We start from the raw sequence: 23,212 nt of genomic DNA, 5'->3' as shown, positions 1-23,212 counted from the left end.
GCAGGGCGGCAGGCGCTCAGGCCGGGTGCTGGGAACCCTAGAAGCAGGGCTGGTGGTCCAGAGGGGCATCAGGCGTTGGTCCCCAGGTGCCCGGCAGCAGCCCGAAGGTCCCACAGGAGCCGGGGCTGGCCCTGTTCCCCTCGACTGGGAGGGACTTTGGTGGGTGGTCGTGGCTGGCGCTGGCAGATGGGGCCCACTGGGCAGTGCCGGGCTGGGCCGAGGGTTTGCGCCCTCCTGGGGTAGGGAGGGCACCTTTCCTGTTTCATGTCTCGTCTATAAATAGTGAAAGGATGTGGCTTCGCAGAGTTGATTGAGCGTCTAGATTGCTTTTCCTTAACAATGCAATGATCACAGCTCCTCGCACAGACAGCTGCTTTTATCCAGCAGCAAGAAACCCCTGGCAGCCGTCCTGTTCAGCTGGCTCATACCCTCCGGGGGGTGCCCGGCACTGCCCTTTCTTAATGCCCAGTTTACAGGTGGGAAAAACTGAGGCTGAGAGACGAAGACACTGAGAAAGGGTGTGGGCACCCGAGGCCTGTTGGTGCCCGCTTTTGCCTTCATGTACGGGCACATCCAGAACTTTCTAGAGTCTTCTCAGAGGCTTTAACGAGCGGCTGGCTTCGGGGCACCATGACTGTGGGTCAGGATGTGTTTGATGGCCTGGAAGTTCCCGGTGGGGCTGTCTCTGGGGGGCCCCACCCATGCCCCGCCGTGGGCAGTCTGGAAGATAGAGCGCCTCTCAGACACGCCTCTCTTCTCTGGGCCTCAGTTTCGTCCTCTGGACGTGAGTGTGTGGGGGTAGGGGGCCCCTGAGCTCCCCTCCAGCCACCTCCGGGCAGGACCCTGGGGTGGGTGCCCAGGAGCCAGGCCTGGCCGTGCAGCACGGCCGCTTCTGCCAGTCTGGGGCCAGCTCTGGGCTCTGGTGTCCTGATCACCTGACCTGCTGTGCTGGGGACCCACCTGCTGGAGAGGGGGCCGTGATGGACAGGGCAGGTGGGCAGGGGAAAGCCCTCTGCCAGGGAGGCTTCGGCGGCTCCCCCACCCCCGCCCGGCATTTCCTCTCTCAGGCCTCGCTCCCCCTTGCTCTGCTGTCTGCGAACACAGGCCCTGTGACTAGACGGGGGGAGGTATTAGTGCTCGGGTGGTGAATGACCCCGTTTTTATCAGTGTTGGGATGTTAGCCGTCGAGGGTGTCGTTCGGTTCAGTGGCATTTAGTACTCTCGCAAGGTCGATGGTTCCAGAACTTTTTTGTCACCCAAACAGAAGCCCCACACCCTTTAGACAGGCACCCGTTCCCCTCCCCCAGGCCCTGGCAGGTACTAATGTGCTGTCTGTCTCTGGCTTTACCTGTTCTGGTCACTTCCTGTGAGTAGAATCACAGTGGGGCCTCTTGTGCCTCTTATCCGGCGTCTTTCACTCCGTGTGTGTCTGTGCGTCACGCCTCTGACGCTGGACTGGACGCTGGACTGTCCGGGATTGGCTGGCGGTGGACCACCAGCACTGAAGTCCCTGTGCCAGCTTGGACGGAAGTCCAGAGGAGGTGGGTGCTGGGAGTGGCGGATGCCCGGAAGGCTTCCTGGAGGAGCCGGTGCGCGTGTCTGTGCCTGTGTGTCTGCCCCTGGCAGCCGAGGAGCCCCACTGAGGTCCGCTGCCTGGCACCGCGGGCATGGGGGGCGTGGGCTTTCATGGAGCGCTTACCAGGGGCTGGGGCCAGGCGGTCCCGTGGGAGAGCAGGCGCGTGTGCAGGACCAGACGTCGGGGCAGACGCCTTAGCCGCCCGCTGATGGGGCCCGGGTGCCCCGGGGCTGCTGCAGCCTTGGGGTGCGTCCTCCGTGGAGGGGAGCCGCAGGGGCATCACTGGGAAGTAAGGCTTTGGGGGTGAGAGCGAGCAGGCTGGGACCCCGTGCCCCTGCCCGCCCGTGCCATCTGTCTACTTCCCGGCTTTTTCCTGCGGTGAGGGCACAGCTTGTCCTGGGCCCTCAGGGTCAGCTCAGAGTCACCAGCCATGCCCCTGGGAGGTGCTCTGGCGTGTGTGAGCACAGAGCAGGCTGGGGGCTGGCCCCTCGCTTTTGGCCACAGACAGGTCCCTCTACATTGCCCTCAGGGACACCGGACCGTGTCAGCACGTGGACACCTGCTCGGCCCGGTGGGGAGGGTCCCTGGTCCCCACATCCCAGGATCACCGGTTGGCACAGCCCTGGGTGCAGCTCTGGGACGCAGAGGCCCCTGGGCACAGACCCACTCCCCCGTGTTTGCCACGGGGAGGCCCCTTCTTGCTGGGGTCTCCTCCACCCACGCCCTGCCCCTGCCCTCCGTCAGGAGCTTCTGGGAAGGGAGTCTGACCTGTCGTTCACACTGGGAGTGAATTAGCTGGGTCAGTGCGTCGCCTCCTCCCCACTCCTTTCCTGGCACGAAGCCGTCGAGGGCTTGTGGATGCCCCTGGAGGCCCGGCCTCTCGGGCGAGGCATCCCCCCGACTCTGCAGCCCAGGGCTCCCAAAGGCCCTCCCACCCCATGTGCAGCACTGTGGGTCTTGGGCCCTCCTGGGCTGGGGACCGGGGGTCTGACCTGGAGCCCCTCCACCTGAGTTTCCTGGAAGGAGTGCCTGGGGTCCCAGTTTCACGAAGGCCTCAGTGAGGCGGCAGGTGCCTGGCGGGGGGGTGGGGGGGGGCTCTCCTCCAACGCCCACACTGTGGCTCCTCATCCTGAGTCACGCAGACAGGCTGCCCGGCCACGGGTGGTCTGGAGCTCCCCTCCCAGAGCTCATCCCCGCGCCCATGGGGCTGCGGGACAGGTGGGTGCCGGGTGGGCGCTGCTGTCACCCGTGGGAGGCCAGGCCGAAGCCTAGATCAGCCGTTGAGCTTTTCAGCAGCGACACGCCGTGTTTGGACCCTCTGCGCCGGTGTGGCCTCGCTCTGAGCGTGAGCCTCTGTCCCCACCCGTCCCAGCTCACCCCTTCCGTCACCGGGCTGGGTGTCAGGCTTGTGTCTCTGAAGTGCTTGAATTGGTTGTTCTTTTAAGCTGGGTAAACGGTCCCCTTGTCCCTCTGTTGACACTGCTGATTTGCTGAACAAACTCTCGCCCCACAGGTAGCGCAAAAGCCAGCCTCTCCCAGCCTGGCCGAGGCCCCGGGCGGGCAGATCCCGTGTGCCCCTTGATCTCTGTGAGTGCAGCGGGCCCGGGAGAGGGCTGGGGTTCGAGAGGTGTCCATGAGGGGTTGGAAACGCCGGGGACAGATACGAGGCCGGGGCTGGAAGAACCCTGGTTCGGGTGCCGAGGGGATGCTCGGGCGCTCGGCCGTCTGCTTCCCCGGGGGCCGCTCGGAGACAGGGGCGGCTGCTTGGCTCCGGGGCTCTTGCCTCCTTTACCCACCCTCGTGGGCCAGCGCATCCCAGCCAAGCCACAGGCACCTGCCGTGGACGAGACCCGCTGAGACCCTTGACCGGACAGGCCCCGGAAGCTGCCAGGAGGGCGCGGCCCCAGCCCGGCCCCCTTCCCCTGGTTGTCTTGGGCCCACGGCAGGGGGTACGTGTGGGAGTGGGTGGGCGGCAGGCTCTGGAAAGATCTGTCGGTGCCTGAGCGGCAGGGACCAGGCGCGGGGACCTACCTCCTACCATTTCCTCTCGGTTTCAGTTGTTCATAAGCGGAAACTACACAGTTACTGGAAATGAGAGTTTTGGGGGAGAAGCCGGAGTTTTGAGTGTGTGTGTTTTTCCCTGACAGCTTTTCAGTAAAAGATGCTGAGCTGCTGGCCTGAGGTGGGGACCGGTGGGGACCAGCGGGGACCGGGCCACGCTTCCGCCCCCTGGGGCCTCGTCTCCCCTGTGTCCACAGGGGGCTGAGGGGTGATGCCCTCTGGGCCTTCCGGTCCCCTGAGGGGTCTCTTTACCCCTCTCACCAGGCTGGTCCTGGCTCCCAGGGAGGCCCCCCGGGGCGGGACTCCCCTTGCTTCCCCCTCAGGGGTCAGACGAGGGCGGCCTCAGGCCTGTCTGGTTGAGAACCAGACGGGGGTGGCCAGGCAGGGCTGTGTGTCCCGGTGTCCACCGTGGCAGGGGCTTGGCCTGTGGCACATTGTCCCCGGTGGTCCAGGGTCCAGGGCTGACACAGTACAGGCGTTCGGCAGGTGGGGGAAGCTGGAGCCAGATGGGCTCGGAGCTGGAAGGGGAGGCAGGCGGGCAGGTCCAGGTTTCGGAAGGCCTGGCTTCCAGGCCGCAGGGAGGCACCGTCCAGGCCGGTTTCCCAGTGCTGGCTTGCACCTTGCATGCTGGGGTTGCCGCATTCCAGCGTCCCCCCAGGCCGGGCCAGGGGGTGCTGCGTGGGCTGTGTGACCTTGCTCTGTTCACGCACCTCTCTGAGCTCCCCTTGCTTGTGGGAAGATGGGACCCTGGCTCTGTGAGGGGGAGGGGAGGCCTTCCGCCGCAGTCCTGAGCCGCAGAGGTCACCTCACTGCCTGTCTGTGGTCCCTTTTAATTCGGCGTCGTATTTCGAGACAGCTGTAGGTTGACACAAGTCTGTGGGAAGTGAGGTGGTGGGTCCCGGGTGGGGTGGTCTCTGTTTCCTGGGGGGAATGTGTCCGTTTTCCTGGACTCCACACTGGGGCCTGACCCCGTGTTCCAGATCCCCGTCCAGAAAGTTCCCTGGCACCAGCCAGCCCAGGATTTGGACGAGCAGCTCGTGCAGACAATCCGGGACTCTTCCCGTAGGGAAGAGCCCGCAGAGCGCCCGCGCCCCCGCCAGCTGGCCAGGCTGCCGGGCCATTCCCAGGGTGTGACAGTGCAGGCCTGTCGCTGGTCACCGGGCCTGGGTGAAGCTGGCTGGCTTCTGTCTTCAGGTGTTGGCTGTGTTCCTCGGAGCCGGGGTGACGGTGCTGGGCCCGGGGTGAGAGCAGGTGAGAGCAGGGCTGTGAGTGGACCGCCAAGGGAGCAAGCCTGGGGGGCCTGGGGCGGGGGCGGGGGGTGGGCAGGTGGCCCGCCTGAGCTGGGGGAGGAGTCCTCAGAAAGGCCCTGGTTGCGGGCGGGGTGGATCACCCTGCAAGGATCACCCCGGAAGCTTGTGCACCGTGCGGCACGTGGTCAGAGGCCACCGTCAGTCAAGGGGGCGTCCTGGGAGCACGGAAGGATGCAGCGGGGCTGCTCCCCTTTGGCCTGTGCGGCGGCTGGCCAGCCACACGGAGCCGCATTTCCTCTGTCCCTGGGCCAGACAGGAAGGAAGGCCCCGCGGGCACCGTGGGTGAGGGTGGTGGCAGGTGTCTGGCCCGGCTGTGACCCTCTGCTGCACGGAAGGGGTGCAGGGAGCGGGGGCCCAGAGCCATCCCCCCGCCGGCTGGCAGCTCCCCAGTTCCCAGGCCTCTTGCCCAGACCCCCCCGACCCCGCGTCCACCAGTCCCCCGCTGCCAATCTGGGGTGTTTCGTCTCGCTTGGTCTTGTAGGGATGTAAGAATGCGCTGTCTGTTCCGGCCTCCCGGTCTGGGGAGATCAGGGGGTCGGGCAAGAAGTCCAGGCCCCCGGTGGCCTCTGGCCACTCTTGGTGGCAGGAGAGGTTAGGAACCGCATTCAGATCCGGTGGTGCCATGGCATGGGCTGCTCGACTGTAAAACGGGCCTGGCGTGAACCCGCAGGGCCGCCCGGGTGTGGGAGGTACGGCCGGCAGAGTCCAGGTACAGGTCCGGGAGCGGGGAGGGGGCGTCCTCAGCTGCTTCACTGCGGGGCCCACGTCATGCTTTGGTGTCCCCCCACCGCGTCTTCAACCAGACCCGGATGCAGAGCCAGGCTACCCCCGAGGGCCTGCCGGTCAGCGGGAGAGGACAGGAGCACCGGTGGGCAGCCCCCCTCCCCCGACGCCCCCAGACGGCCTCTGCGCCTGCGAGCAGAGGCGGGAAGTGGGCAGAATCGTTTCTGGCTTCAGCGTGGAGCTCGCTCTGCAGTTGCTGACTTAATTAATCGAGTTTGGATTAAGCCCTCCCCATGGCCCTGGGCTGCGGGCATCAATCCCCTCTCAGCGCATCCTGGTGTCTGGGGGGGGCGGGTCCGGGCTCGGCCACGTGGGTCCCCGGGAGCAGGAGCGTTGGCGTGAGCCCAGGGAAGGGCGCCCCTCTAGCCGCCCTCCAGCCTGAGGACACGCGCAGTTACAGTCCTGAGGGGGCGGTTGGGAAGCCCCTCCAGGGAGCAGGGCTGTGGGGGCAGCAGGCTTTTGTCACATGCCCACCGGCCCCTGGGCCCGGAGACGGCCAGTTCCCAGAGCACCTGCACTCCCGGCTGTGCCTTTTGCCGCGCTGGGCGGGCGGGGCTGGCCAGGCAGCGGCCTCCCCGTCGTGGGCCTGTGCTGCCGCTGCCGCCTGGCCGCCCCCGGGAAGCCGCTGGACCTCTGCTCTGGCCTTTCCGTCTTTCGCCCACTTCCCACGCCGAGGGCGGGGCCGCCGGAGCGCCCGTGGGGGCAGCGAGCCCAGGGCCATTGTCCTCCCTGCGGTGGGAAAGGTGGCTTCCGTCCCACACAAAGGGCTTCCCCGTCTCCGCACTTCCTCTTCCCAGGGTGTTCTGGACCATCCGAAGGTGCAGCGCGGGGAGCTTCGCGACAAAGAGCCCCGGGTGCCAGGAGCAGCTGCTGTGCGCCCCACCCCGCCAGGCACTGGGTTCCGGCCGCTGCCATTCAGGGCCAAGGGTCAGCTGTGGTCCAGGGTTGGGGTCCGTCTGCATCAGACCTGGCTGGTCCCTCTTCTGGGCTCCCAGGCCCTCTGCAGCCCCGACGGCCCCCTGCCTCCTTCCTGAGGCCCTGGGGGCCAGACCGACGGCTCTGAGCTGCGGCACTGAGTTGCCCCAGCCCGGTTCCCCTGCAGTCACATCCCGGGGCAGTGGGGCCACAGCTGCTGGGGCGCAGCAGTCCCACACTCTAGCCTCCAAGCCCGGGTGCTGTGCTCTGGGCTGCCCCAGGCACACCCCACCTGACCCCTGCCCGCCCGTGCCCCGAAGCAGGAAAGGGAGGGGTAGGGGAGTGCCGCCGGCTGCCTTCCAGGTGCCCCTGGCACAACAAACGAGCTGGGTTCTAGCCCGTCCCTGACGGGCGTCCTGCAAGTTTGAAGGCGACCTGAGGACTTGGCATGTGCCGTGGCTCCTCCCTGGTGGCTTCGGGAGGTGAGGGCAAGGGCCGCGAGGAGTCACCTGGTGCCCCTTCAGTGTCCCCGGGGCTTTGTTTGCCAGAGCCAGGCTGTCCTGTCTGTTCCCAGTGGGAAAGGACCCCAGGACCCCGGGGATGACAGATGTCACCGAGCTCCCCACCCAGCCTGTTGTGAGCATGTCCCCCCTTAGTGGCTGGTGCCTCCTGGAAGGTGTCTGCCCCCACTGCCGTCTGGAGGCCTCAGCCTGCCCTCTGCTCACCCCCTCGAGCCTTGGCTAGGAACACAGTGGGGCTCCAGAGTGTGGGGGAAGTGGGGGGGCCGTTGGGGGCCCCATGGTCCCGCTCTCTCCTGCTCAGTCCCCCTTCAGCAATGGGTCAAGAGCCTTCTCCACCCAGTCTGCTGGTGGCCCCAGGGTCTCAGAACCTCCCTGCCAAGCGGCCCAGGGGTGGGCGGGCCTGCCTGCCTGCCAGTGGGTTAGTGGGTCTTTGCTTAGCACCGCAGGCCCACCTCTGGGGAGGGCCATAGCCAGCTGTCCTTGCCCCCGGCCCCCAACACCAGAGGCCCCCATGACTCTGGCAGTGGAGGGTCCAGAGCAGGGGCCCAAGGACTCTGCTTCTTGGGCAGAAAGTTCATGAGAAGGGGCAGTGCTGGTTGGGGAGTGGGCCTCTGGGCAGGCACCCCGATGTAGACAGGGCCGGGGCCGGGCTGAGGGGCCAGCCGGGGGACCCCTGGAGCAGGCAGCTTGGTGGGCCCTTGCCTGAGGTGGGCTTTGCTGAGGATAACCCCCCTTTACTGCTCATGAGCGGCCACTCTGTCCTCTGCTGCCAGAGGGGACTTTGGACCTCAGAGGTGGTGGGAAGAGGGGCTGGGGGCCGGAGTGTCCTGCAGAGGGCCGTTAAGGACAGGACGGCCTGTTCCAGCCGGTGGCTCCTTCCACCTGGGCGTGCAGGCTGGTGGGGCGTCCAGGGGCCAGGGACCTGCAGAGCTGTCACTTTCCGTCTTGGGTGGCGCAGCCCCTGCCGCCTTTGGAGGGCAGGCCCCGGGCCCTGCAGACGTGGCCTCCAGCCAGGGTCTCTCACTCTTCTGCTGCATGTCCTGGTCCCCAGGCAGCGTGAGATGGGCCACCTCTGCGCCTGGCAAGCCCTGTGTCCCCACGGCTTCTCTAAACCCATGCCGCTCCCCTGGTGCAGGGAACACATTCCCAGCGACGCGGTGGTAAACGCGGCAGTGCCGAGCCCAGCAGCCATGGCTGGAGCGAGAGCCCCTCCCCACGCACCTGGCCGAGCGCAGCGAGGCCCCCTCTCGAGACCCCCCCTCGACCATGAACTCCTCGAGGGCCGAACCCAGGAATCTCTCCTCCCTGCATAGTCTCTCCTCACTGGGGCTGAGGGGAGGCGGGAGCTGTCATCTGTCCCCTGGGGGTGGCAGATGGCTCACTTCGCTTAGAAAGGAAAACAGCACAATTTAGAATTAGTCCCGGGTGAAAGGGGAAGAGGTCGAGGCCACATCTGCCTCCGGATGCTTTCTGGAGCTGCATTTCTATGGAGCGGCGCTGGGGCAGGGCTGGGGGGAGGGCAGGACCCGGCACAGAGGAAATATCAAGGCAGGAACAGCGGGGGAGGCTGGGGGACCGCAGGCAGCGGCCATTTGGCCCCTCTGCCCTCCCCCCGCTGCCCCCGCCCCCCTCCACTCACCTGCCGCTGGGATGCGGGGGGGCAGGTGCTGCGGTGACCTCCTGGGGGAAACAAGGAGGGGAGAGCCATGGGGGCCCGGCAGCCTTGGGACAGTGCTTGTCCAGTTGTGGGGGCTCCCGTCGTGGGCCCTCGGCACTGCCCCCCCAGCCCCCAGAGGGAGGTGCTCTTCCGTCAGCGGGGCCCCTTTGGGAGGTCCCAGAATTGCCTGGCAGGTGTTGGGTGCAACTTCCCTCACGGACCCGCCGGGACAGGTGCTGAGGACAGAACGGCAGGAGGGCTTGGTCGCTGTCTGGTGGCCCTGGCCACGTCTGAGCAGCCACTTCTCGGGGAAGTCCAGATGCTGTGGGCAGAGAAGGTAACAGGTGTTGCCCCAGGAAGCGGCTACAGCCCTGTGGCAGAGAGATGCAGACAAGAGAGAGGCAGGGCTGGGGGCTGCCCAGAGCGGGAACAGAGCTCAGGTCTGGGGGGGTGGGGGGGGGCTCCAGGACTGGCTTTAAGCTGCTCCGCCCACCCCAGGCCCAGACCCCGCCTACCTGGCTGAGAGCTTCCCCTCTCCAGCTCGGGCACCTGGCCAAGCCCTGGTTGCACCCCGCGCCCAGCGCTCCCCCACGGAGCACCTGCCTCGGCTGCCCCCGCTCCAGAGGCTGCCCCTCCCTCGCGGCCCGCCTGTCCCAGAGCTGGGGTGCGGGCAGTGGATGGCAGCCAGGCCTGGCCCTGGAGCCGGCCCGGCTGGGCAGCGTGCCTTCGCGGCAGTGTCCGCCAGGCCTGGGCGGGAGTGGGGAGGACAATGGACCCTCTCAGCCGCCGCGTTCCCCCACGGAGGAGCCTCCCTGGCTCCCGCCCCGCCCGCTGGGGTTGGCGGCCGCCGCACCCGGCCGGGAGCAGCTGCCGCCCGCGTCCCCGGCCACAGGCGCACCTGCTCCCCGGCTGCCCTTTGTCCATGCTGCCGACGCCCGATTTACTGGGCGTGTTTTCCCTCTCGCTGGCCCAGCATCATACAGCCTGCTGGCCGCGATGCTCCCGGTCCAGGCGGATTCTCCCACAGTCCCCCCCTTACGCGCCCCATGCCGGGCGCGGGGGAGGGGGCCGGCGGGCGGAGGGCTGTGTGTCTGGGCAGGGCCTCATGGTCCACGTGCTTACACTTCACGTTCTGACACACTGAGGTGCAGAGAAGGGGGCTCCTCTCGTGGTGGCGGTCCCCAGCGTGTCCCCCCCACACACCGTGATGAGGCCTGGCCCATGAAAGGATGGCTCTGGGCAGCCTTGTGTGAATCCCCCAGAGCAGGGTGGGCCTGGCCTCCCCACCTTGGTGGGCTTTCCTACCCTTGGAGCTGGGGGGTGGGGCCCGGCACCAAGGGGGAGAGGGAGGAGTCCTACCCCCGCTTTGGGGGCCCAGCGCCCTGTCCAGCACCCACCGCCTGCCTGCTCCATCGTAGCTGCCAGAGGAAAAAGAGGCTTTTCTCCGGTGGGGTGGGAGCGCCGGCCAGCTCCCGCCTGACAATGAAGGCCATTGATGGTCCGGGGGAGGCGCTGCCTCTGGTCTCCCCTCCCCCCAGCTCCCGCGTTCCCAGCTCCACTCAGGCCAGGACCAGGCGCCTGTAACTGGATCCACGCACAGTCCCGGGGTGTGGCCTTGCAGGAGCCCAAGGTGCCAGGGCACCAGCTGCTGGGGGGTGCGCCCCAGGGTCTCTGCCCCTCATAGGAGCCTCCCCTTTCCCCCTCCTCCCCTTCCTGAGCGGGCTGGTCGGGAGCCAGGGCTCAGGCTTGAGTTACCCCCCCGGACCCCTCCCAGAGGGGCAGCTGGTTTTCTTTAAACCAGTTGGTTTGGGACTTTTGGCTTCTGGCAACAGATGGTGGGCCCGAGTGGCCATTTTGCGTCCTCCCCGCCCGCCCTGCCCTAGCCACAGCCACAGATAAAGGCCTTCAGGGAGACAGATGCCTCCCAGGCCGTGAGGACAGGGGAGCAGTCCAGCTGCTGAGACACACAGACCCCAGCCCCCCAAACTGCCGGGCTCGGGGACAGGGCCTCTCTGGGGCCGCCCCACCCCCTTTCCCGGGTGCGCTTTGGTTTTGGCCCCTGGGGCAGGCGGGGAGTGGCGGGGGGGGGGGACTGGGCTGGCATTTGTTGGGGTCCCTGGAGTGAAGCCGGCCCCAGGGAGCAGCCCCCGCTGGTGGGCTCTGGGAGGCGGAGTGGCCCGTGCCCAGCAGAGCCCTCCCTCCGCCCAGGTGGGAGGGGGCCCTGTCCACCCAGCACCCTGACCTGTGGGCCCAGCGTGGTCAGAGCTGCCCTCCCAGGCCCGCGGGCGGGGGCCGCGCCAGGGCACGCTCTGCCTCAGAGGCTTTGCCGCTGGGAAGAGCACTGCCTGGCTGGTCCCAGGGCCGCCACGGAGCTGTCCCCTTGAGTGCGAGGCCACGCGGTGACCTCGAGGGGCAATTTATGGCCCAGCCTCTAGAAGCTGAACCACCAGGTGGTGGGGGGGTGGCAAGTGCTGCACCCTTTCCCACAGGGAACAGGGGAGACCAGGCCCGGGGGCGAGGGAGCCAGGGCCCCCCCGTCGCGGTTCCCCTTCTCCCGTCGTAACCTAAGCAGCGTGTACCCGGGGAGGGCGCCCATCCGGCCCGGGACTGCCGGAGCGCTGAGGTGGGTCCCTGGACCCTGGCTTCCCCAGCTGGGCAGTGGGTGCTTCTCCCTGCTGATGCTGTGGGGACATCTGCTGTAAAGACTCGACGCCCAAAGGGAAAAGCTCACGTGCGGGTGGAGGTGGGGTGCCAGCGAGCACGAGCCCCGTCCCCTAAGACCCCGACAGAATTTCACGCCGAAAAGAAAATGGGAAGCCAGACCATGTGTCTGCATCCTCTCCCTCTGATCATATTGCCATCGAAAGAGGAGAAAGCCGGAGCCCTTTTATCACCCGATAACACATGTGCCTTCCAGAAAGGCTGGAGAGAAAAGAAGCAGACAAGCGCCCCCCCCCAAAAAAACCAAAAGGTTTCACAGGGCACCCTTTCCCTCCACCGAGCACGGCTGCACCTGACCCGGGTGGCCCCTTCTGGGCAGCCCACCAAGCTACAGACAGGCGCCTGCGTGGGTTTTAAAGTCTAACCCAGGTCCCACAGAACTTTCTGGTCTGTAGCCCATTTCTTCAATTAACATAATTTTTTTTTTTAATGGAGGTGAAATTCGTTTAACATAAATAAAGTTAACCGCTCTAGGAGTTCCCGTCGTGGCTCAGTGGTTAACGAATCCGACTAGGAACCATGAGGTTGCGGGTTCGATCCCTGGCCTTGCGCAGTGGGTTAAGGATCCAGCGTTGCCGTGAGGCTGTGGTGTGGGTCGCAGACATGGCTCGGATCCCATACTGCTGTGACTCTGGTGTAGGTCGGCGGCTGCAGCTCCGATTCGACCCCTAGCCTGGGAACCTCCATATGCTGTGGGAGCGGCCCTAGAAAAGGCAAAAAGACAAAAAAAAATGTACCACTTTCAAGGATACAGTTCCGTGGCGTTTGGCACAACTGTGAGGTTGTGCAACTGCCACCCCGGTCGTCGCCCCTCGAGAGGCTGGTGCCTGGCTGTGCCTGCTGCCCGGGGTTGGGGAGCCGGGACTCACCCTGGCATGTCTCTTGCAGCTGCAGCGGAGCCTTTGCAGGACAGCGATGCCAGGCCCCCAACCCCTGCCTCAGCGCCCCCTGCAAGAATGCCGGGACATGCCACACGCTGGACCGCGGCGGTGTGGTGGACTACGCCTGCACCTGCCGCCTGGGCTTCTCGGGGCCGCTGTGCCTGACGCCCCGCGACAATGCCTGCCTCGCCAGCCCCTGCCTCAATGGTGGCACCTGTGACCTGCTTACGCTCACCGAGTTCAAGTGTCGCTGCCCCCCAGGCTGGTCAGGTAAGGACACCCAAGGGCTCCCACTGGATCCTCAGCCCTCAAGAGGGCTGGGCAGGCCTGGTCCCCCCCGAGCTGCCCAGGTAGCCAGATGTGCTTGGCAGAGCCGGGCTCCCGTCTGTGCTGCTGGAACAGGGTCCCAGGCTGTGCTTAGGGTCTGTTAAGGTCAGGGTCTGTGACCTAGAAATCACTCAGACCCCGTCCCCCCACCGCCCTGAGGGTCCTTTTGCCCCTTTCCAGCCCTGGGGGTGGGGGGGTTTCGGCTCGAGGGCCCCCACCCCTCCCTGCCTCTGTGAGAAAAGGGGATACCCCACCTGCTTCCTGCCAGGAGGGCACCAGTTTTGTGAGCATGGGCTCGGGGAGTTTCCGTTGTGGCTCAGCAGGTTAAGAAACTGATTGCTATCCATGAGGATGCAGGTTAGATCCCTTGGTGGGTCAGGGATCCGGCGCCGCCACAAGCTGCGGCATGGATCCCGCGTTGCTGTGGCTGTGGTGTAGGCTGGCAGCTGCAACTCCAATTGGACCCCTAGCTTGGGAATCTCCTTATGCCATGGGTGCGGCCCTAAAAAGACAAAAAAAAAAAAAAGAGCAGAGGCTGTGGAGGAACTGCCTGGGTCAGTGCCCCCGTCCGCCCTGGATCCTGGGACAGCTACTCGGCCTCTAAGATGGTCGGGGTCCTGGGGTTCGAGGAGCTGGTGCCCTCTGCTCCATCCCCGGCGGGCACCTCCTCTGTGGCACTCTCAGGGCGGCCTGGCTCCGGGGGCAGGAGGCTGCCTGACCCTCTCGCCCCCTCGCTCCCCAGGGAAGACTTGCCAGCAGGCCGACCCCTGCGCCTCCAACCCCTGTGCCAATGGCGGCCAGTGCCTGCCCTTCGAGGCCTCGTACATCTGCCGCTGCCCTCCCGGCTTCCACGGCCCCACCTGCAGGCAGGACATCAACGAGTGCAGCCAGAGTCCCGGGCCATGCCAACACGGGGGCACCTGCCACAACGAGCTGGGCTCCTACCGCTGTGCCTGCCGCGCCACCCACACCGGCCCGCACTGTGAGCTGCCCTACGTGCCCTGCAGCCCCTCCCCCTGCCAGAACGGGGGCACCTGCCGCCCCACGGGGGACACCACCCATGAGTGCGCTTGCCTGCCAGGTACTGCCCCACGGGCCCCCGTGGGTGGTGTGTTCGGGGGCAGCCCCCGCTTCCTCCGGCGGGTGGCTGGCGGGAACCAAGGCCACCGGAGGGAGTGTGGGGCTCCGCCCTGGGTCCCTCCTGCCCTCGCGGCCCCTGGCACCTGGTGGTCCCTGCTCTGAGCGTCCTGGCGTGGTGGGCACCAGCCTTCTTCAAGCCACTCAGGAGTCCGTAGGACCACGTACAAATCACGAAACTCCACCGCTGCAGGGGGCGCCCTTGCTTGTGTGGCCCTTGGGGCCTCCCCTGCTCCCCAGGGTGGGGACAGTGGGGCTGAGGCTGGCGGGTCACTTGCCCCCATGGTGGCCCTTCCTCCTGGCCCTGCCTGTCTCCCACGGGGGCTGGGGGGAGAGTGACAGGCGGGCGGAGCGCCCACCATCCCTGCAGCAGCTCCCGTCCCTGTTGTGTGTCCCACACTTTCCGCTGTAGTTTTCATTTGAGTAAGTTTTGCTGCCGCGGATCTAAAATTAATGGTAATGACGATAGGTCTGAGAGCCTCTAGTGCGGCAGCCGCACACAGCGGTTAGGCAGGAACCGGGAAGGGGCGGGGTTTCAGGAGAGGCAGGGGACGAGGAGCGGGGGCTGCTGGGGTTTGGGACCCACGGTCCGGCTGACCCAGGGGTGAACCCAGAGCTGCCCCAGCCCCTACGCTGCCCCTGCCAGCCCGGGACCTGCAAAGAGGAAGTGCCCTGCCTGCCCGCTGTCTGCCAGGCCCCGGCCTCGACTCTGCAGCGGCCGCCTCTGAGTGCAGACAGCAGGCGCATGCATTTCCTGCATGTCACTGGGTGCTCCCCTCGCCACCTGCTGGCCCTGGCGCTGCTGGCCACCCGGCTGGGCCCCTGTGCCCTCCAGGGGCTGAAGGCAGAGCCCTCTTGCCAGGCCTGCTCCTGGGTTCTGGGTTCAGATGCCTTGCTGGTGGCTGTGGGACCTGGAGTCTGGCCACTTGGGTCAAGAGGGGCCGTGGTGGGGGCCACCCCACACATGGAGTGGGTGCCGATGCCCCCGTCCCCACACACAGTGGGACTGGAGTTTGGGCTGGGGGGAGCTCGGAGGGAGGGGCAGTGATTAGTAACTGGCTGCAGCTTGGCCATTGCCAGGCGCACCTTTCTGGGTTGATTATTGAACCAGCGGGAGTTGGACGGATTAATAGCTAACCGGCTGGCCACCGAGGCGGTACTGGGAGGTCGGCCAGGCTGGGGTGGGTCAGCGCCTCCGTTCCCGGGAAGCGGAGAGCTGTGTCTGCACGGCCCCCCCGGGATGCCCCCCCCCCGCCCCGGGCCCACCGTCTCCGGTCACCAGCTTGGTCCCCAGGCCCAGTGCAGCCCCTGCAGAATGGGAAACTGGCTGCACACCGGGCGCTGCCGAGAGCCCGCTGCCCTCGGGCAGTGCCCTCTTGTGGGAGAACGCCTTCCACCACAGAACCTCTAGAAGCCGTGCCCCTGCATCCGTCTGCTCAGCCGCCCTTTGCAAGATGGTCCCTTGGGGAGGAACGCGTTGCCCATGGGCTTGGGTGTGCGGCATTCACAGGCGTGGCGGGGCAGGGCGTGGGGTGGGGATTCCAGCGGCTCCAAGGCGGTGGCAGGCCTCAGAGGGGCAGCTCCATCCAGAGCCGGGGGTCGCGGGTCCGGCCAGGAAGGTGTCAGAGCCCCAGGAGAGCGTGGTGGGGCTGGTGAGACGCAGCCCCTGCGGCCAGCCTCGTGGGGAGGCCTGAGCGGCCCTGGCTCCTCCCGCCCCAGGTTTCACCGGCCAGAACTGCGAGGAGAACATTGACGACTGTCCCGGCAACAGCTGCAAGAACGGAGGCGCCTGCGTCGACGGCGTGAACACTTACAACTGCCGCTGCCCGCCCGAGTGGACAGGTGCGCGCGCGGGCACCACCGCTGCTTGAGCCAATGCGCGTGGGTCTGGGGGGTGGAGGGCCGAGAGCCTGGCTGGGCCGGGAAAGGGGCCGGGACCCGGGACTGCCCCTCTGCCAGGGTCTGATGGCCCCTCAGCTGTCAGCGGTCAGCAGTGACGTGGTGTCAGCAGGCTGTAGGCAGCCTGGAATCAGGTCCCCAGGTGTGAGCCCAGCTTGCCGGGCGGGACACGGGGACGCTGGTGGAGGGGACACGGGTCCTGGCCTCAGGGGCTCGCCGTCTGGAGAGGGCCGGACCTCAGGGGGCCTGTGGCCACAGACCAGCAAGACGAGAGCCCCCCAGCGCCAGGGGTGCAGGGGAAGGAGCGAGTCAGGCTGGCGGAGGGTGGAGGAGTCCACGAGGAAGGCTTCCCAGTGGAGGCGGCCCTGCGCCCCAAGGCGAGGGTCTCGGCTGTGGTTGAGGGGTTTGGAGGCGCCGCCCGGCTCAGGAGTCCCGACCCCGCAGGTCAGTACTGCACCGAGGACGTGGACGAGTGCCAGCTCATGCCCAACGCTTGCCAGAACGGCGGGACCTGCCACAACACCCACGGCAGCTACAACTGCGTGTGCGTCAACGGCTGGACGGGCGAGGACTGCAGCGAAAACATCGACGACTGCGCCAGTGCCGCCTGCTTCCACGGCGCCACCTGCCACGACCGCGTCGCCTCCTTCTACTGCGAGTGTCCCCACGGCCGCACAGGTGAGTGCCAGGGCCCGGAGAGGCGGGGTCTTGCTGCCCTTGCTTGAGGGAGGGCCGGGGGCGGCGGGGACCTCGGTCGGCGCTCTCGGGTCAGCCTGGCAGCCAGGCCTCGCGCAGACACAGACTGTGGCTTTTCAGGACCTGTAGGGATGACCCCAAAGGGGCCTTTCTGGAGGGAAGCGGGCAGTGCAGGCAGGGGGTTGCCTGTGGTTGGGCCTGCTGGCCGTGAACCTCCCAGGGTTCCCGGACGCTCTGCAGCATTATTGCCGTGTCACAGTGGCAGCCGCTCCCTGGGTTGGTGACCCCAGCTGTGGGCTCCCAGCCACTCCCAGGCCGGGGGCAGTGCCCACTGACTGCCGCCATCCTGCCCAGGTCTGCTGTGCCACCTCAGCGACGCCTGCATCAGCAACCCCTGCAACGAGGGCTCCAACTGTGACACCAACCCCGTCAACGGCAAGGCCATCTGCACGTGCCCCTCGGGGTACACGGGGCCAGCCTGCAGTCAGGACGTGGACGAGTGCTCGCTGGGTACGCATGGCTGGGGCGCCGCCCGGGCTGTCCTGTCCTTGGGGTTCCTAGTCTGAGGGAGGTGGCCCGCCGCCGCTGCGGGGCACTGCCGGTCTGACGGAGGAGGCGGGCAGCCCCAGAGTGTTCCGGGGAAAGGGCTCCTGGGGCAGCCCCTCATCTGTGGTGTGCCCCCCAGGCGCCAACCCCTGCGAGCACGCAGGCAAGTGTATCAACACGCTGGGCTCCTTCGAGTGCCAGTGTCTGCAGGGCTACACCGGCCCGCGCTGCGAGATCGACGTGAACGAGTGTGTGTCGAACCCGTGTCAGAACGACGCCACCTGCCTGGACCAGATCGGGGAGTTCCAGTGCATCTGCATGCCGGGTATGCCTCCCCGGGGGCGCCGCCGGACGGTGGGAGGCAGGGGACCCCCCCAGCGCCCGGCCCCCCGGCCTCCGCCCCGAGGCCCATGGCCACGGCAGACAGCATCCCCGTCTGGGTGGCTGTCTGGGCCCCGGGGAACGTGGAGGGCAGGCCGCTGCTTTCTGGGGCCGAGCCCTCGGCCGTGGGGGGGCTGCTGTGGGTCCCCTGCAGCCCTGACCGCGCCCATCGCCCGCCAGGCTACGAGGGCGTGCACTGCGAGGTGAACACGGACGAGTGTGCCAGCAGCCCCTGCCTCCAGAACGGCCGCTGCTTGGACAAAATCAACGAGTTCCAGTGCGAGTGTCCCACGGGTGAGGCCCCGCCCGGCCTGGTCCCCCGGGTGCCCGCTGTCCCGGAGGGCTGCTGCGCAGGGGTGCCGGCCCCCCACCTTCCTGCTGTGCTCGCTCAGGGTGGGGAGCCTGGGGCCTCGAGAGCCTCCTTCCTGCTGGACCTCCCCTGGGGCCTCGGCAGCCTGCAGTGGACGCAATGGCCAGGAGGACGCAGGGAGCCCCGTGGGTGCCCGGGTCCGTCTGAGATGGGCCAGAGCCTCGGACCGCGAGGTGCACCTCGGCTGTCCCAGACGCCAAGCGGGAAGCCCACTCACCGCCCTGCGGGGCCGTAGTCATGGGAACCAGGCTCCGAGGGGAAGGGCCCTCCTGTGATGGGGGCGCCGGGGCTTGGACCTGAAGAGGGGGCAAGAGGAGGGATGGGGGCGCCCGGCCCGAGGGCTTTCTGGGGAGCCCTCCCAGGCACTCGTGTCAGTGGCTGGGGCCATCACGCCCCGCCCCTAGCCCACCTTGTCTGAGTGTCCCCTTCCCACTGGGCCACAGGCTTCGCCGGGCACCTGTGCCAGTACGACGTGGACGAGTGTGCCAGCACGCCCTGCAAGAACGGCGCCAAGTGCCTGGACGGGCCCAACGCCTACACCTGCGTGTGCACAGAAGGTGAGGGCCAAGCGTGGGGAGCGGAGCCGGTGACCACGGTCCCAGGGAGGGGACAGGTGGGAGCTGAGGCTAGGAGGTGACCCCTCAGTGGGGCCTCCTGTCCAGGCTTCAACGGCACGGCGAGGTTCCCATCAGGCCGCCTGGTCTTCTCCCACCCGAGCACCAGGGGCCCTGGGTCCGGCGGTGGGACAGGGACAGCTGCGTGCCCTGGGCCACCTTGAGTCCCCTGGACCCGCCCTGCAGGCTACACGGGGCCCCACTGCGAGGTGGACATCGACGAGTGCAGCCCCGACCCTTGTCACTATGGGTCCTGCAAGGACGGCGTCGCCACCTTCACCTGCCTGTGCCGGCCCGGCTACACCGGTCACCACTGCGAGACCAACGTCAATGAATGCCACAGCCAGCCCTGCCGCCACGGGGGCACCTGCCAGGACCGCGACAATGCCTACCTCTGCTTCTGCCTCAAGGGGACCACAGGTGTCTCTGTGGGCTGGCGGAGGGGGGGGTGCCCAAGGATAGAGGGGAGGAGCTGACCGCCTGCCGCCCCCCGCCCAGGACCCAACTGTGAGATCAACCTGGACGACTGTGCCAGCAACCCCTGTGACTCGGGCACCTGTCTGGACAAGATCGACGGCTACGAGTGTGCGTGTGAGCCGGGCTACACAGGTGAGCCGCCTGGGGCAGGACAGCAGGGCTCTGTCCCCAGCCCTCCTCACGGCTTCACCTCTGCTCAGGGTCGCTGGGATAGGGCAGGTCTGGGGGCCCTGCCGGCGGGTTGGGGGGCCCCGCCGTCAGGCTGCCAGCCTTGGCTGACGGCAGCAGAGACCACGGAAGGACTGGGGCTTTGGCCGGGGCCAGGGCGGGCGTCCTCGAGCCTCTCGTTCCTGGTCAGAGCCGGCCCCGCAGGCCAAGAGCAGAGCCAGGTGCCCAGGCCTGTTTTGTCCTGCCGCCACCCTCTGTGCTGAGCACGTCCAGGGCGTCCTGCGCCCCAGGTGCTGTCAGCCAGCTCTGCCCCCGGGACCCCTGGGAGGAGGGCCCATGTGGGTGCAAGTCGCGTGTGTGCAGAGCCCGCTGGCCGGGCCTGTGCCTCGGGAGGACGTGGGCAGAGGGGTTTGGGGCGGAGACCCCTCCTGCGCTGCCGGCGGTGTCTGAGCCCACCCCGCCCTCAGGGAGCATGTGCCACATCAACATTGACGAGTGCGCGGACAGCCCCTGCCACAACGGTGGCACCTGCGAGGACGGCATCAACGGCTTCACCTGCCGCTGCCCCGAGGGCTACCACGACCCCACCTGCCTGTCGGAGGTCAACGAGTGCAACAGCAACCCCTGTATCCACGGGGCCTGCCGGGACAGCCTCAACGGGTGCGCACACGGCCCCGGGAGGCAGCAGCTGCGGGGGGTAGGGGGGGCAGGCTTCAGACGGGCTGTCGGGGGCCTGGGCTGAGCGGCTGGGTGCTCCCCCGGAGACGGATCCAGCCAGGCACATGCTCAGCTCTGGCCCATGCCCGGCGCTATCGGGGGCCCCAGCGTGGGCTCAGGAAACACGTTTGTGCCAGGCAACGGCTGGCGATTCTTGGGCCTTGTGTCCAATGAGAGGTGACTGTGCGGTCTTTGTCCTGGTCCCTGAAATCCCTCAGATCCGCCAAAGTGGAAGGAGCATCTGTTGTTTGTAAGAGCCTTTGTGAGCACACCTGAGTTTAGGAGACGGAGGCTGCTGGGACCACCTGACGATGAGGCTGGGTGCCGGGGAGCCTGGGACCGGGGGGCCCCGAGTCCCACCCCAGCCTCCAGGGACGGGGAGGGCTGCAGCGGGAGTTAATCACTAACAGCCAGCGGGTTATGAGGGAAGCCTCCATAAAACACTAACCGAGGGAGTTCAGAGCTGCCGGCTGGTGAGCCCAGGTGCGGGGCTGGGGCAGGGTGGGCCCTGAGCCTTCCCCATTCCTGGCTCCGTGCCGCTCCTCCAGGGGGCTGTTCCTGATTTAAGCTTTTGTAATAAAACAAACCGCTAGTCCCGTAAGGAAGCTACCTTCGAGAGGGTTCTGAGCCGTTCTAGCCAGTCACGAGGAAGCGTCTGATTGGTAGCTGCTCACAGTGCAGGCGGCGGCCTGGGCCTCAGGGTTAGTGCCTGACCCCAGCGCAGCCTTGCAGGGCCCAGCCGCTCCCCTGTGGGGTCTGTGCTGGTTCTGGGTGGTTAGCGCAGGAACTGGGTTGTGGGTCAGCCAGCTGGGGTCCCCAGAGCTGGAGGACGGTTTGGTGTGGGGACCCCCCCCGGCCCCCCACGTGGTATCAAGCGTTTTAGGGTGGAGAAGAGACAAGCTTCTGGCTTCTGACCCCCACTGCGTGCCCAGCACTGCTTTGTGCAAACAGGCCTCGTCTTGCACAGAGAGGGCAGGTGCTCTGTGCAGAGCCGCACAGCGGCAGCCGAATGGTGGAGGGCCTTCCGACCACAGCCCTGCACGGGGCGCTGTCCCACGTCGAGTTTAATGAGCCTCCTCTCTATCTCGGGCAAGGCGGGCTGTCGAGGAGTGGAAGGGACCCCAGGGGTCAGAGGGGACTGGCGCCCCCCTGCCGTCAGATCGCGGGATGGCGCCCGCCGCCTCCCCCCCGCCCGGCCACACCCGAGCCGCAGTGTGGTCGCGTCTGCAGGTACAAGTGCGACTGCGACCCCGGGTGGAGTGGCGCGAACTGTGACGTCAACAACGACGAGTGCGCGTCAAACCCCTGCGTCAACGGGGGCACCTGCAAGGACATGACCGGCGGCTACGTGTGCACCTGCCGCGAAGGCTTCAGTGGTGAGTGGCGGCGTCCGGAACAGAGCGGCCCCCGGGGTGGGACCTGGCCAGAGCCCCCCGGGGGGGGGCGGCCACCCTGACTGCTGCCCCCTCTCCAGGCCCCAACTGCCAGACCAACATCAACGAGTGTGCGTCCAGCCCCTGCTTGAACCAGGGCACGTGTATCGACGACGTGGCCGGGTACAAGTGCAACTGCCTCCTGCCCTACACAGGTGAGGGCGGGGCCTGGCAGGTGCTGGGCTGGCCTTGCTTAGCCGGCCTTCCCCAGGGTTCTGCTCTGTTCCTCGGGCCATCACCCTGCAGGCGTCATTGCCGGCTAAGCACACAGAGACGCGGGGTGCCCGGGAGAGAGTTTAGCGTAAGGAGGCCCCCACTGTCGTGTCTGAGGAGCCTGTCTGGAAGGTGACAAGGTGGAACCCTTGGCGGAGCTGGGAGCTGGGCCTGGGCCGTCAGCCTTCTCGGCCAGGAGTTCGTGCTGCTTGGGCCCGGGGGCCAGGCCACCCTCGCCGCCCACTGGCCAGGCTTGAGGGACGCCTTTGATGGCGGGCCTCTTTGTGAGAAAGAACAAGGAGCCCACTGTTTGCAGCGAGAGCAGCGGCAGACGTGTCCCCAGGCGTCTCGGCCATGGCCTGGCCATGGGGGTCGCGGGATACGGTCCCCTCCTTGGACTTGCCCAGTGGTTAAAAGCAAACTCCGCGGCCACGGGGGTCGCGGGATACGGTCCCCTCCTTGGACTTGCCCAGTGGTTAAAAGCAAACTCCGCGGCCACGGGGGAGCGGGCAGAGGGCGCTGCCCCTGGGATGGCTGTGGGCCCTGGAGGTCCCGCGAGGCCCCGCCTGGCCCAGTGTGTGTGTGTTGGGGGGGCCGAGACAGTGGTTCTCATGACATCGGGCGGCCCATGGCCAGAGCAATGTTTTCCTTGACCGAAGCCGGGGACCTGGACTCTCTCCTATGTCGGTGAGGAAACTCCCCCCTGGTGGCCGCCCAGGGCGCACCCGGGTCCCTTTCGGACGCGTCGACATCGGAGGCTGGCGGGCGGGAGGAGCTGCCCTGCGCTGACCTGCTTCCCGTCTGCCCGCTTCCTGCTTCCCTCTGCACAATTGTCGGAAACTCTGGCGAATTTCCTGGCAGCCCAGGTCGCTGTGGAAACCGATGGAAAGAAAGGCCCTGGACAATCGCAGCCGCAAGCCGGGGAGATAACGGGCTGCAGGGAGATAGCGCTTCCTGGCCGCCTCGGACTCAGCCCCCACGGGCTGTCAACAGGAAACAGCACGGAGGAAAAGTCACCCTGTGTGCACAGGCACAGGGTTCTAGCCAGAGTCCCGTCCCGTCCCAGGGCGCCGATGCCGCGCCCGACACGCCCCTGATAAGTAGGACATGCTTGGGGCTGAGGCTGGCACATCCCCCGGCAGTGGGGGGCTCGTCCCCTGCTGCCATAGCCTTTGTCCAGTGGCCTCCGGCCATGAGCACTTGTGCTTTGACACCGAACCCCTGGGGTTAGCTCCCAGGCCCCCTGCTCTGCGCAGGGCCCTTTGCCAGGCGAGGAGGGAGTGTGAGGCTGGGAGCAGGTGCTGGGCCTGCAATGCGGAGGCGGGGGCTGCATCCCGCAGCCTGGTGGGGGGCGGGCTTCCTCTGGTTTGTCTTCAGGTCCCGACCCAGCCGGGCGCCTCACGCGGGCTCCCGGGGCAGCACCGATACCCCCTCTGTAGGGCCAGCCTGACATGCCTCGATGGGGAAGGACCAGCAGGTGCTGGCCACGGTGGCCTCTGTCAGTTGGCACCACGGGACACTGACCTCTGGGCCGGGGCTTCTCAGCTGTCCCTCTTCCCCTCAGGAACCACGTGTGAGGTGCTGCTGGCCCCGTGTGCCCCCGGACCCTGCAGAAATGGTGGCGAGTGCAAGGAGTCCGAGGACTACGAGAGCTTCTCCTGCGCCTGCCCCTCGGGCTGGCAGGGTGAGGCAGCCTGGGCTGCGCTTGAGGCGCAGGGATGCGGTGGGGGGGGGGGTGTTCCAGGGGCTCCGGCTCTAGAGCAAGAGGTAGTGAGCTCCCTGTCTTTGGAGACGAGCCAGCGGGCTGCA

General features: G+C 67.2%; 1 protein-coding gene across 1 annotated transcript in view; it reads left to right on the top strand.

Moving 5' to 3' along the window:
* The window catches only part of NOTCH1 (notch receptor 1), a 43,526-nt gene that overhangs the window by 6,135 nt on the left and 14,179 nt on the right, over positions 1-23,212 (top strand). Inside the window, exons 3-16 of the mRNA XM_047768960.1 lie at positions 12,433-12,695; positions 13,495-13,833; positions 15,609-15,731; positions 16,233-16,466; positions 16,839-16,994; positions 17,170-17,355; positions 17,592-17,705; positions 18,225-18,338; positions 18,582-18,815; positions 18,894-19,004; positions 19,508-19,700; positions 20,988-21,133; positions 21,232-21,345; positions 22,968-23,087. Coding sequence (XP_047624916.1) covers positions 12,433-12,695; positions 13,495-13,833; positions 15,609-15,731; positions 16,233-16,466; positions 16,839-16,994; positions 17,170-17,355; positions 17,592-17,705; positions 18,225-18,338; positions 18,582-18,815; positions 18,894-19,004; positions 19,508-19,700; positions 20,988-21,133; positions 21,232-21,345; positions 22,968-23,087 — 2,447 coding nt within the window. The remainder of the gene's footprint in view (positions 1-12,432; positions 12,696-13,494; positions 13,834-15,608; positions 15,732-16,232; positions 16,467-16,838; positions 16,995-17,169; positions 17,356-17,591; positions 17,706-18,224; positions 18,339-18,581; positions 18,816-18,893; positions 19,005-19,507; positions 19,701-20,987; positions 21,134-21,231; positions 21,346-22,967; positions 23,088-23,212) is intronic.

The sequence above is a fragment of the Phacochoerus africanus genome, chromosome 2 (genome assembly GCF_016906955.1).
Source record: "Phacochoerus africanus isolate WHEZ1 chromosome 2, ROS_Pafr_v1, whole genome shotgun sequence".
Lineage (NCBI taxonomy): Eukaryota > Metazoa > Chordata > Mammalia > Artiodactyla > Suidae > Phacochoerus > Phacochoerus africanus.
The sequence above is the reverse complement of the archived record's forward strand: the minus strand, read 5'-3'. Positions and strand labels throughout refer to the sequence as shown.